Source organism: Lissotriton vulgaris, chromosome 1_1, assembly GCF_964263255.1.
Source record: "Lissotriton vulgaris chromosome 1_1, aLisVul1.2, whole genome shotgun sequence".
NCBI classification, from domain to species: domain Eukaryota; kingdom Metazoa; phylum Chordata; class Amphibia; order Caudata; family Salamandridae; genus Lissotriton; species Lissotriton vulgaris.
In genome coordinates this window covers 1,514,951,812-1,514,964,163 of record NC_141685.1, presented here as the reverse complement: position 1 = coordinate 1,514,964,163, position 12,352 = coordinate 1,514,951,812, and the positions used below count along the sequence as shown (strand labels likewise).

Here is a 12,352-nt window from a genome sequence, read left to right as displayed (position 1 = left end):
AATGTTTTTTAGATGATGGGGTGCAAGATCCATTTTCAGTCAACAGTGACCTCTGGCATCTGGAACCATGTTTATGCTCTATGGACAATGTAAAAGTACAGGTTTACATATTGTCTGGACAAAATGCATGGGTAATTCTCAATACAAAATCTTATGTATATATTTTTGTTTGTTTGTATTTTCAGTTTACGGTTAAAGAGAGAACAAAACAGTGTTAATAATGTTGAGTCACTGAATTCAGAGCGTGTGAAGATTATGGATTCAAACAATCCAAAATATATTCTTAGAAATTACATTGCCCAGAATGCTATTGATGCAGCAGAGAGCGGAGACTTCACAGAGGTACAGTAAAATAAATCTGTTCTGTTTAATTGATTTTCTTTTTTTTGTCATTTTCTTAAATAACACAGCATGGCCAAATGATAAACTACAGTTGTGCAAGCCATTCCCATTATTTACCTGCCAATAACAAAAACAATTCAACCCCCCGCCCCCCCCCCCCCCCCCCCATTCCCCACCCCAACCCCCCTACCTCTCCACCATCCGACAGTGGCCCACACAGGTTGACTAGAGGAAGAAAATATTGAACCATAAACAAAAATAGTGTCTGGTAAGAACACATTGACAGCCACGCAGCCCCCCTCCAATCCTACTAGTCTCTGTCTGCCAGCTCCTGCAGAGAATAATGTGATATCCTTTTGCCTCCAACCTTATGGAATTTTTGGGGAACCGCCTCTGCTGATGTATGTGGCATTTTCTGCCATCTTGTGCATATCAAGCCTCTTTTCCACTCCTGCAGTGTGGGGCAACCACCTGACCTCCAGTGACGAGCCACATCTCTCCTAGCCACTACTAGGCTGAGATCACAAAACAGCTAAACCCAAGGTAAATCAATGTCATTAGGAATACCCCAAAGGAGAAACTTGGGGTCCAAAGGAAGGGGCAGTGGGAACATCAAATTAAACTCCCCAGTGTTGTCACTCCAGTAGGACTGTCTTCGGGGACCACTCCAAAAAGTATGAACAAAAGAGCCATCTGTAACATTGCATCTCAAACATTGTGAGACAGGGCCCCTTCCCATTGCATGGAGCTGGTGTCTATCATGATAGACTCAGTGAAGGATTTTGAATAGAAACCAACCAGAGCTGTGCCTTTATCGCTACTTCCCCGGGGTGCATCAGGGCTGCCTCCCGGTCAGTGTCCTCAATGTCTCTCATAGCTGCCACCTACTTTTTGCGCAACTCTTTCAGGTTATCTGGCGTGTTATCAATGAGGCTTCTGTAGGGGAATGAAATCGCTCCCCTTCCGAGGTCCTCCATCAACAGCCTTCCATCCAACGGTGCAAAGTCCGGGATACCTTTACCTGGGAGCCCTTCTGCCCTCAATGCGTGCTGCACTTGTGCATATTTTAGGAATTGATTTCTGTGCATGCATATTCTTGCTGAAGCGAGGAGAACGGCATGATGCAGCCATTTTCAATGCAATCTCCCAGTTTGGGAATCCCTTTCAGATCCCATGCCCTAAATCCCCTCCGCTTATGTAATTTGGGAGGCAATCTCTGCTCCCATATTGGTGTTTTTCTCATAGGCTTACCATGCCATCTAATGGATTTGTGGCTCTATCCCACGCCGTAATCACTACCAGAGTGGCTGGAAAGAGGTGTTGTGTCGCAAGACCCCCTATAGATAGTGAAAGCAAGATCTTGAGGTCCTCTGGGACCATTCCAATCTAAAAGTAGAGTGATCTAGGTGAGTGTAGAGCCAATCATTAACATTTTTTGGTTATTGGTTATTGGGTATATTGGACAGATGTTAGGGACACTCTGGCGTTTGCCATCCCATAACAATGTTCATAGGTCCCCTTCTATTGTGGTGAAGGTTTGAAGCAGGATCAGGTGATATGTACGTTTGAGGGCATAGAGTAGCTTGGGCAGTGATACTATCTTAAAGATAGCTGCCCTCCCTAGTAATGTAAGGGGTGGTCCTTGCCATCTCTTAATGTCCTCTAGGTAGGTACGAATAATTCTTCCTAAGTTGCGTTCAAAGCATACCCCTTTTTATGGCGTCAGAAATAGTCTGAGGTATTTAAACCCCAAGGCAATATGCGTCAAGTGAGGGTGGAACTACAGCCCTCTCCTGTGGAAGATAAAGTATTGACTTATCCTAGTTTACGCATTGTTAAGAATTGCCCCCATATTTCTTAAACAGTTGGGAAAGTAAAGGGATAAAGGAAGATTTGGAGACGTAAAGGAGGACATTGTCTGCGTATAGTGAGATCTTCTCTCAAAGGCCGTCTCGCCTGTGATGTGGATCCTACAAGCCTGTGATTCTATGGTAAGGGAAACGGGAGGCAAAGAGGGAACCTCTTTCTCTTACCCCTACCAATTGAAAATTCTGAGGACTGAACTCCATTGACCTTGAAGGAAGCTACTGGGTGCTTGGTGCAACACTCTAACCCATTTCCTATAACAGAGGCAGAATCAAAATGTTTGCTGTGTATGCCCTAGGTAGACCTTCCAGGCATGAAGCGCAATTGGTTGCGGTGTATCAGTGGTGTGATAACTTGTATAAGTCTAGTAGCTAGGATCTTGGCCAGTACTTTAACCTAGGTATTTAGCAGGGAACTTGGTCGATAAGAACCACAATGTTCCCTGGTTTTACCGTCTTTGTGTATCACTATTATGATTGCGCACATAAGGTGAGGGGGAAGAGCCCCTGCCTGTCCTGCTTCCAAGCCCAAGGAGGTCCATATATTTCTTGTAGTATTCCGCTGGAGTTGCGTTGGGACCTGGGGTCTTGTTAGATTTAATTTTGGCCATGCTGGCTCGGATATCCTCCAGTGATATTTGTGTGGAGTTCTTCTCGGGCCACATCATCTAAGGCGGGGTTGTGATTGATTCTAGATATGTTGCTATCTGGGGCGATGGCTATAGCTGTCTAGCCCTATAAACATCTTTGTAGTAGCAAGCAAAGGCGTCTGCGAATCTGCTGTCTGATTCCACCACCTATCCTTTAGGCCATCTAGTCAAGTCAAGTCAAGTCAAAGAATTTATATAGCGCACTACATACCCAGAGGGTCTCAAGGCGCTAAGGGAGGGGAGAAGGATTACTTGTCAAATATCCACGTTTTAAGTTGCTTTCTGAATGCTAGGTGGTTCTGGGTAAGGCGAAGGTAAGTGGGGAGTGAGTTCCATGTTTTAGCTGCCAGGTATGAGAAGGATCTGCCTCCCATGGTGGTCTTGTTGATGCGAGGTACGGTGGCGAGGGCTTGGCTGGAAGAACGTAGTTGGCGGGAGGGGGTGTAGAAGGACAGACGTGAGTTGAGGCATTCTGGTCCGATGTCGTAGAGTGATTTGTGTGCGTGGGTTAGCAGTCGGAAAGTGATCCTTTTATTGACGGGTAGCCAGTGGAGGTCTTTCAGGTGACCAGAGATGTGTTCTTTACGCGGGATGTCTAATATGATCCTGGCTGAGGCGTTTTGGATTCGTTGGAGTTTCTTCTGGAGTTTAGCAGTAGTACCTGTGTAGAGGGTGTTTCCGTAGTCCAGTCGGCTTGTGACCAGAGCATGGGTGACTGTTTTTCTGGTTTCGGTGGGGATCCAGCGAAATGTTTGTTGAGCATGCGAAGAATGTTGAAGCAGGATGAGGATACGGCGCTGACTTGTCTATTCACTGAAAGTGAAGAATCCAGGATGACGCCTAGGTTCCGTGCGTGGTCTGTCGGGATGGGTGCTTTTCCAAGGGCTTCCGGCCACCAAGAGTCGTCCCATGCCGAGGGGGATGTACCTAAGATGAGGACTTCTGTTTTATCTGAGTTCAGTTTCAGACGGCTGTGTTTCATCCATTCGGCAACTTCTTTCATTCCTTCATGTAGGTTAGTTTTGGCGGTGCTGGGGTCATTGGTGAGAGAGAGGATAAGTTGAGTGTCATCCGCGTAAGAGATGATGTTGAGGTTGTGTTGGCGAGCGATGGCCGCGAGGGGGCTCATGTATACGTTGAAGAGGGTGGGACTGAGTGAGGATCCTTGTGGTACGCCGCAGATGACTTCAGTGGCCTCGGACTTGAATGGTGGAAGGCGGACTCTCTGGGTTCTTCCGGTGAGGAACGAGGTGATCCATTCAAGAGCTTTTCCTTGTATTCCGATGTTTCTGAGGCGTTGTAAGAGGGTGCTGTGGCAGACTGTGGCAGACTGTGTCGAAGGCTGCAGAGAGGTCGAGGAGGATGAGGGCGACTGTGTCTCCATTGTCCAGTAGAGTTCGAATGTCGTCTGTTGCTGCGATGAGGGCAGTCTCAGTGCTGTGTTTTGCTCGGAAGCCAGATTGTGAGGAGTCGAGGGATTTGTTGGCTTCGAGGAAGGCGGCGAGCTGGTTGTTGACAGCTTTCCCGATGACTTTGGCCGGGAAAGGAAGGAGCGATATGGGGCGGTAATTTTTGAGTTTGGTGGGGTCCGCTGTGGGTTTTTTCAGAAGGGCGGTGAGTTCAGCGTGTTTCCAGCTTTCCGGGAAGGTGGCGGAGTTGAAGGAGCAGTTGATGACGTCTCGGAGGTGCGGTGCTATGACGGAGTCTGCTTTGTTGAAGATGTGGTGAGGACAAGGGTCTGTGGGGGATCCTGAGTGGATGGAGTTCATCAGGCGGATGGTGTCCTCAGTGGAGATTGGGTTCCAGTCGTTAAGGGTGTTTAAGGGGGAAGAATGTTCAGCATATGGTTGGGTGGGTTGGTCTCCGGGTTGGTTGTCGAAGCTGTTGTGGATGTCTGCAATTTTGTTGTGGAAGAATAAAGCCAGGGAGTCGCAGAGGGCTTGAGAGGGGGTGATGTCGTTGGAGTTGGCCGAGGGATTGGTAAATTCCTTGACTATGTTGAAAAGTTCCTTGCTGTTGTGGGCGTTGTTGTCTAGTCGATTCTTGAATGCTGTTTTCTTGGCCTTAGCCTCCACCTCCTTTCTTACCAGCCAGGCTAACAGTTTGCTAGCTTTATCACCAGCCTCATACAATCTATGGAGGGTCGTTAGTATTTGGTTTTTGGCACTTTCCTGTGCCAGCACACGGTTTTCCTCCTTAAGTAGTGCTAGCTGTCTAAGGGCTGAGGGGTCAGGCTCCAGGCCTAGAGTTTTCTCAAGCGCCAACAGATGGTTCTCTATTCGCTTTAGGGAGCTAACATTTTCTTCCATTTCTGTGCAATTAGGTTTTTTTTTTATCCTATCCTGAAGGACTGTTTTGTAAGCTTCCCAGAGCACTATTTTGAAGGTAACTGAGTCTTTATTTTCTTTGAAGTAAAGCTCAGAATCCACCCTAATTACGATCACTACCTCTCGATCATATAAGTCAGACATTCAATTTACAACCAGTCCCACTCTTGACCCCTCTTTCCAACCTTACCAATAAGGGTGAATGATCTTATAGACCTCGGCAAGGTAGTCTGTCTGCAGTATTGTGCTCACTTCCTCCGCTGGGGCCAAGATATATTCTAAACGGGAAAATACTCTGTGAGCTCCCAAAAAGTAGGAGTACTCCTATTGCAAGGGTGTGGCAGCCTCCATAGGTCTGAAATCCCAGGGCATTCGTGAAGCCTGCAATGGTGGTATGGGGAGGGTGGGTATGCGAGCCTGCAGAGCCCAACCTATCTCATTATTGCACCATAACATCATCCATCCAAGTCACCATCTATTCTATGGAGTGAGGACCAATCCTCCGGTAGGATGCCATCTACTTTCTCAAATGTGGGGGCCTGTAGTCGAGGAGGGGGGGCATAAACGCTAATCAATGTGCCATCCGTATGCCCCCAAAGCCCCATCACTCCATCAAATCATCCTGGCGGGTTTAACGAGTATTTCTTTAATGTAAAGGGTGGCTTTTTTTCAAAACAAAAACAGCTACTCCTCTAGACCCAGATGTATATCCTGTGTGTGCAAGTGTGACATGGGCTCCTTTTCCCAAAACTTTACACGGCAACCCCTTAAAGTGGGTTTCCTGCAGGAGTACCACCGCTTGAATTAATTTTATATATTGGGAGACTAGTCCTCTCTTGACCCTGTCGCCAAGGCTGTTCACATTCCTTGATAAGACTGAGATCGTCCTATCTTCCACTTAAGGGACACTCATTTCACTTGTGTTTGGAAGTGCACAGAACACAGAGGACGGGGTGGCAGCCCATCCGCAGTCAAGTGATGTGGTAATGTATGTGTTCCTGATCAGGGTAATGCGACGGCCTGTGTGTCTGCATGTTCGGTGCTCTAATTGAAGCAGCGTTCATGTCTTGCGAGGGTGCTAGTTGGCATAGCAATAACACTCCCCTTTGAAATTCATAACTGGAAAACCCCCTGTCAGTCCCAGTGTCCCCCCTCCACCCGCAAAGACCACCCAGAGTCAAACCCCACATCATTAATCATTAAACTACTCTACAGGGGAGTCTGAGATGCCTGTAGCTCACCACCTCCACCTCCAACTCAATCCCACAAACCCCACGACGACGCCAGGGATAACTGTCCCCGATAACAGTGACTCAAAAGAATGAAACAAACTTGTCTCCATGCTCCTGGGGCCTGCAGTGGAGAGGTGCAAATTATGTTAGTTTGCTGCCATCTGGTACCGGATAAGGGGCCAAAGTGCCCTTCATGGTAGCACCGGTAGTTACGTACTTGTACTGTTTGGCTGGACACTCTCCACACCTTTTTTCGAGTGCGTTGATTGCTGCCGCCAGGGGTTGAGGAGTCTCCAAGTCGGTCTCCTGTCCGTCCCCAAGCACCTCATGTGTAGGTGCCCTCTCTGTTTCAGTGTTTTTGGTCATCATGACGTCAGGCATTTGGTCCCTCTCTTGAGTCTGAAGAAGTTGAAAGTTGCTAAGGGTTGTCTTGCCTCCGTCATGGTACATTAGTATCTCGTCTCAGCTGTCACAAACTCCTCTCTCTGGGATGTCTGTTGTCCTTAGGCCGGGCCCCCTCTATTGTGTAGGGACATGAGTCTCTGCAGATCGGGACGCTCCTCTAGCTAAGACCAGGCCTCCCCCGGTGTCGGGAAGAAGAATGATTTTCCCTGGTACAATACTTTGAGCTTGCCTTGGAACATAATCATGTATGAGTCAGAGGCCTCGTAGTCTAGCCTTTACCTGAGTTATCATGGCACAGTTCCCCCATTTTTCACCCCTCCGTTAGGATTGTCTCTAGCATGAAAATTCAGAAATCGTGCAATCACTTTCCAAGGAGGTGCCCCAAGGATGGGCTTGCTCCTCAACGCATGGTGTGCCCTCTCTATGACAAAACAGGAGGATACTTTGTCTTGGGAATAATGGAACCTAGCCAGTTGTCTAGGAATTCTGCAATGTCGGGGCCCTCGGCCCTCTTCGGGAAATCCCACGAAGCAGCGATTATTTCGACGAGCTCAATTCTCGCATCTTCCAGTCGCCACAACACTCCTTTGTTGGCATTTTGGCTACAGTAACATTCTTACAGAGAGTAGCGACCATGTCCTCCAGTTCTGATATCCTCAACTCCACAGAGGAGACCTTTTCAACCACATAACAGAGATTCTAGCCTAGTAGGGTGACCTGAATTACTTTTCCCTCCAACGCCTCACAGGAAGCTTGTATGGCCAGAAGGAGAGCAGCATTTTCTGGCATGTGTTGCACGACTGGCTGAGAGTGGTTGGGGGGAGCCTAACTATCAAGTCGCCCTTGACAGGTGGGTTTGGAATTATTGCCCTTAGCCATTGGTGCCACCGAGGGGTATCCTCAGGATAACGTTGGGACACCACGGGGTCTGCACAAGGTGAATGGAGGCTCAATTAGTATTTGGCTACCCAGGCGGCACCCGGGACCCTGTGCCAACAAGCACGGACTTCAAGACCTTTATCTTCCCCTCGTGGGTTTGCTCTGGGAGTGCCTAGATTGAGAAGGTGGAAATGATCAGGCAGCGGGGATGCTCTAGTGGGCAGGTGCACAACTCTGTTCGCCCCAGCACGCAACCGAGCTGCTTGGGATGCCCCGGTTCCTCTAGATTCCAAAACCTGCACAAGGACTCACCACAACAAGTACACTGGTAAGAAATAAGACTCCACGTGCCCTGTGGTGTGTTTATCTCCAGTGTATCTGGGGGAGAGGGGGGCATGAGCATGCTAGCAAGGAGCACAAAGTTAAGTGTTGCCCCCCAGATCCCGAGACCTATGGTCTGGACGCGAGGAGGACTAGGCCTTGAGTACTAATCTTGTAGGTGGCCAAGGGGTGCAGACCTGTAAGAGCTTAGGGCTTAATGCCTGGAATTAGGCATCTCCTGTGTAAGCAAACCTCACCGACCTAATGTCACCCTATTCCACCCATTGCATATAGTTGGCCCAGCGCCTAATGCACCTATACCCACACGCTTGCTAATTGATACCAGTCTGCTGCCTTTTGCCACCCATTATCACTGGGAGTCCGGGCTGCAGGCTTGGTAATGGCTTACCAGGTTGCTTCCTGGCCTGTCACTTCTCCCCTGGGCCCCAGACTGCACCACCCACTCTTCTCGCGCCTTTCCATCCCAGTCTGCGCTCAACGCGATGGAAACGCCCGGGCTCCCGAGGCGGCCTGCAGCAACCCACTGCACTCGGATGCTGCGATCGGATGGTCAGTGTGCTCTGCACCACTGTGCTTTTCAGCGGTCTCTGCCTCCAGATTCCCACTCTCAACCCGACTCGCCTGGGCTAGTCCTGTTTCTCAGCGGCAGCCAAGGCCGACACGATGCTCGAGCCGCCCTGCCAACAGCGGTCGGTGCCTCGATGCTGCAGCACCGCTCCCAGAGGTCAGCATTCGTACTGGCCTTCTCGACTAGCAATTACAGACCAGGGAGAGTCCCTTTTATCTGTCCCACGGCGGTTACAGCTCCTGAAGCGGAGCGAGCATGTCAGGGCAGGCTCCTCTGATACTGAAGGCACACAGGACCACAGGAGGACGCAGGCCTGGGTCGGCGGCTGGAGCGAACAGGTACCCGCTTCACGAGGCTGCCCCCACCCTCAGCCCTACACCATACGGCCTTCTGGCGACGTCTTCCTCCTCCCCCCCTCACTCCCTGAGGCACCAACAGCTGGGGCACCGGTCACGTAGATGGGGCCTGTGATCCTGCTTCTAGTCATGGACTCACCAGACACTCTACTTCAGTGGGTGGCAGGCGGGTCTCTCATCTCGGGGAGATTCTCCTCGGTGGCTGGCATTTAGAAGGCAGCACAATGGCAAGGATTTGAGCAGGATATAATATTTGGACCGGCTCGCAGCTCGGTAACTACATGTCCAACTCCACTGCCGTCTTGGCCCCCTACGCCCCTGTTTTATTGATTTACTTTAAACAATCTTGTGTACTAAAATATATAGTCTACATAGGAGCCCAGGTTAGACAGGAGCTCTTCTACCTTTTGCACTCATTGTTTTTGATTTCTGTTTTGGAAAGCCACACTGGAGTATTCAAATGTAGAGCACGTTTATTTTGATGTATTGGAAAATGTTTTTGCTCTCTTTTTATTTTAGTGGGACAGCTTTTTTGAATTACTCTATATACTAATGTAATATCCTATTTTTGTTTGCAATGAAAAACCGGTTTTCAAAAGGGCTTGTAGTATGTTGGTGAAAACCTACAAAATAATTGTGTGTAGGGGTGGCTTCAGTTCTTTTTTTTTTTTTTATGAAGAGACTTGCCTTCACCAGTTCATTAGCAGTACTGATAGCTAGTGTTAACGTTGTTTGCTTTCTCAACACTACAATTTTTTTTTACTTTCCCCTTTGCTTCTGGCCAGTCAGTGAATACTTGAAACGTTAATCACAGTACTAAACGTTTACATTATTATTAACATTATTTGGAGCTTAAACACCTAAAATAATGAGCATTTTTCTTTCATGAGAGTACATATAACTTGCAGCATTTAGCACTTAGTTGCCAATATTATTGTAGCATTTAGAGAGTCCATCCGGGACCATCACCTTGATGCCATACAACTGACCATTCTGGCATACTGGATGCAGGGTAAGTTAAATATATTTTGCCTGCTACCCTTTCCTTTCTTCAAAACCTTCTTGGATCCTTTGCTGTCAATAGTAGTTAGGCCTAAAACTGCCTATAAAACAGATAGCCTCTCACAAGTGGGCCAAGAACTATTTTAATGTCTCATTCACTATTTATCTAGGGAAGCTGAGATGTCTCTCCAAAACACGACAGTTATTTGTATGTCAACATTTTGAAATAATTTGTATTAAGATTTGTGCTCTTTTTTTTTTCTTTCTAATGAAATAGGACCTTTTTTCTGTTTACCTTGATGAGATGCCTCCCACTGCTCTTAGTTTGCACATGCAGTTGGTATGCAGAAGATAATAATCCAGAGTCTGAGTCACTTACCTGATGAATCCTCAGCGTATTGATTCTTGACCATTCTGTACACGAGTGGGACACGTTCAAATATATTGTTGTACAAAAGTGCGTCTAATTAGGCCCCCACTTATTTACTGGAAACATTCACCATGTGCAAACCACCTAGAAAGCTTACGAATGCTGATCAATGTTTGATTCCCTGATTCAAGTTTAAGAGCATGGCCAGGAGGGACTCTCTCCTTCCAGTATCCTTTCCTTAGGAATTCCTTGCTATGTGACCTGAAGAAGCCCGTCTCCTTGACTCCTTTGAAAGATAGGCTGCAGTCGAAGGGACAAAAATTCTTTTGGGAAATACCCTGAGAAATATGAAGGGTGAACAAGTGCTCATGAACTTATTTAATGTCATAAAGAAATTTGATATCCATATAATGTTTACAGGCAGTAAAAAGACATATACTTTTTTTTTTAAACTGCGATGTGTCTGGTTTTAGAAGCATCGTCATTGATTTAATTATATATTGAAATATTGTTATCAAGACATCTCTGAGAAAATAAGGTGCTACTGTGCAAGAGGAATTGAGTGGTGCAGTAGTTAGTGCAGTGAATAGTCCAAAGAACATTTCAATACAGGTATGAAAATGTCTGTCCGTCACAATGCAGTGAATCCTGATCATACTGTGCTTTAAGACCTGCATATAACAGTCCGATCTAAGGCGAGGGGAGGGACAGTCCAATTTTAGAAATAAGTGTCATTGTTTCTACCCCTGTGGCATCTGCTTGGGTGTCTATCTCTCGATCTACAATTTTGCAATTTGTGAACTACCCTTAAAGACTTTGCTTCAAAACTGAGCAATAGTCAGACAAGACCATAGTACATGTAATTTCTGATGGATACATCTCCCTGTGGATTCCTCACCTTTTGAATTCCCCTTTGCATAGTATTCCACTAAAACTTTTCTCCATAAGCTCTCATACGTCGACTAGGATGGCACAATGGAATGGCTCCACTAGCGACCCCACGCAACATCACTGGAGCCATAAGAAGGCCTCTTCGGCGTGCTGACGTTGGTTCCCTTTTTTTCGTGTCGTTGACGCGTAACAGTTTTTCCAGGACTCACCGTTTCTTAGTAGTTTAACATTGTTACAGGTTTTTCTGTAATTGTAGCAGTGCCATGGTTGCTCAGAAAGAGTCTGGGTTTAAAACTTGTAGGGAAAGTCGGGGTCCAATGTCCATCATGGACCTCCATGATGATTGTCTTTGGTGCCGGTCGTAGGACCACGACGTCGAGGGATGTTCATTGTGTCGTCATATGAATCCCAAGGCCCTCAAAGAGAGGGAAGCTAAACTGTTTATGGCCAGGATGAAGTAGCAGAAGAGGGGCCAAAGAAGGACAAGATTGAAGGTTAAGTCACTGAGACTGCACACATCGGTCATCTAGGAAGCACAAGAAGGGGCATCATGGCTCCAGATGCTGTTCTTCTAAGGACGAGTTGCCGAAGTCGGGCTTCCCAGCTCCATGGCATCATAGGAAGTATGCCTTCCCCTTCACCTCAGGTGACTCTGGTTCATTCTCCGACTCCGAGGGGCTCTCTGACACCCAGGGAAGTGAAGCCTTCGCCTCCGACCACTCCGCCCCCGGCTCTGATGTCCCAGACGCCTCCGCAAGACACAGCCTTGTAACCTCTAGTGGTTCCTGAGCAGGTTGTACTGGATCCGTACACACCCTTTCTGGCTCCAGGTATGGATCCTTTTCATTTCTTAAATGGGATGTTTGCCAAGGTGGCTAACCCTTCTGGTGCGCCTGTTGGCCCCTTGGGACCGCTATCTTTAAACATGGACTTACCATCTCATTATGCCCAGGCACCTTTTATGCCATTCATGCTGATGTCCCCAAGTTGGCCTCCCCCGACCCTGAGGTTCTCGACGCCGATACAGTCCCAGAAGAGAAGAATGGAATATTTTCCGGCGCCGTCGGGCTCCGGTTTGGCACAGTATCTGCTTTGTACGGTGCCCCCAACCATCCATGAAGGG

The 12,352-nt window shown here is 47.7% G+C and overlaps 1 protein-coding gene across 1 annotated transcript in view; it reads left to right on the top strand.

Annotated features, from left to right (window-relative positions):
- Positions 1-12,352, top strand: part of SELENOO (selenoprotein O) — a 197,901-nt gene that overhangs the window by 172,017 nt on the left and 13,532 nt on the right. Inside the window, exon 8 of the mRNA XM_086967438.1 lies at positions 186-342. Within this exon, the coding sequence (XP_086823564.1) occupies positions 186-342 (157 nt within the window). The remainder of the gene's footprint in view (positions 1-185; positions 343-12,352) is intronic.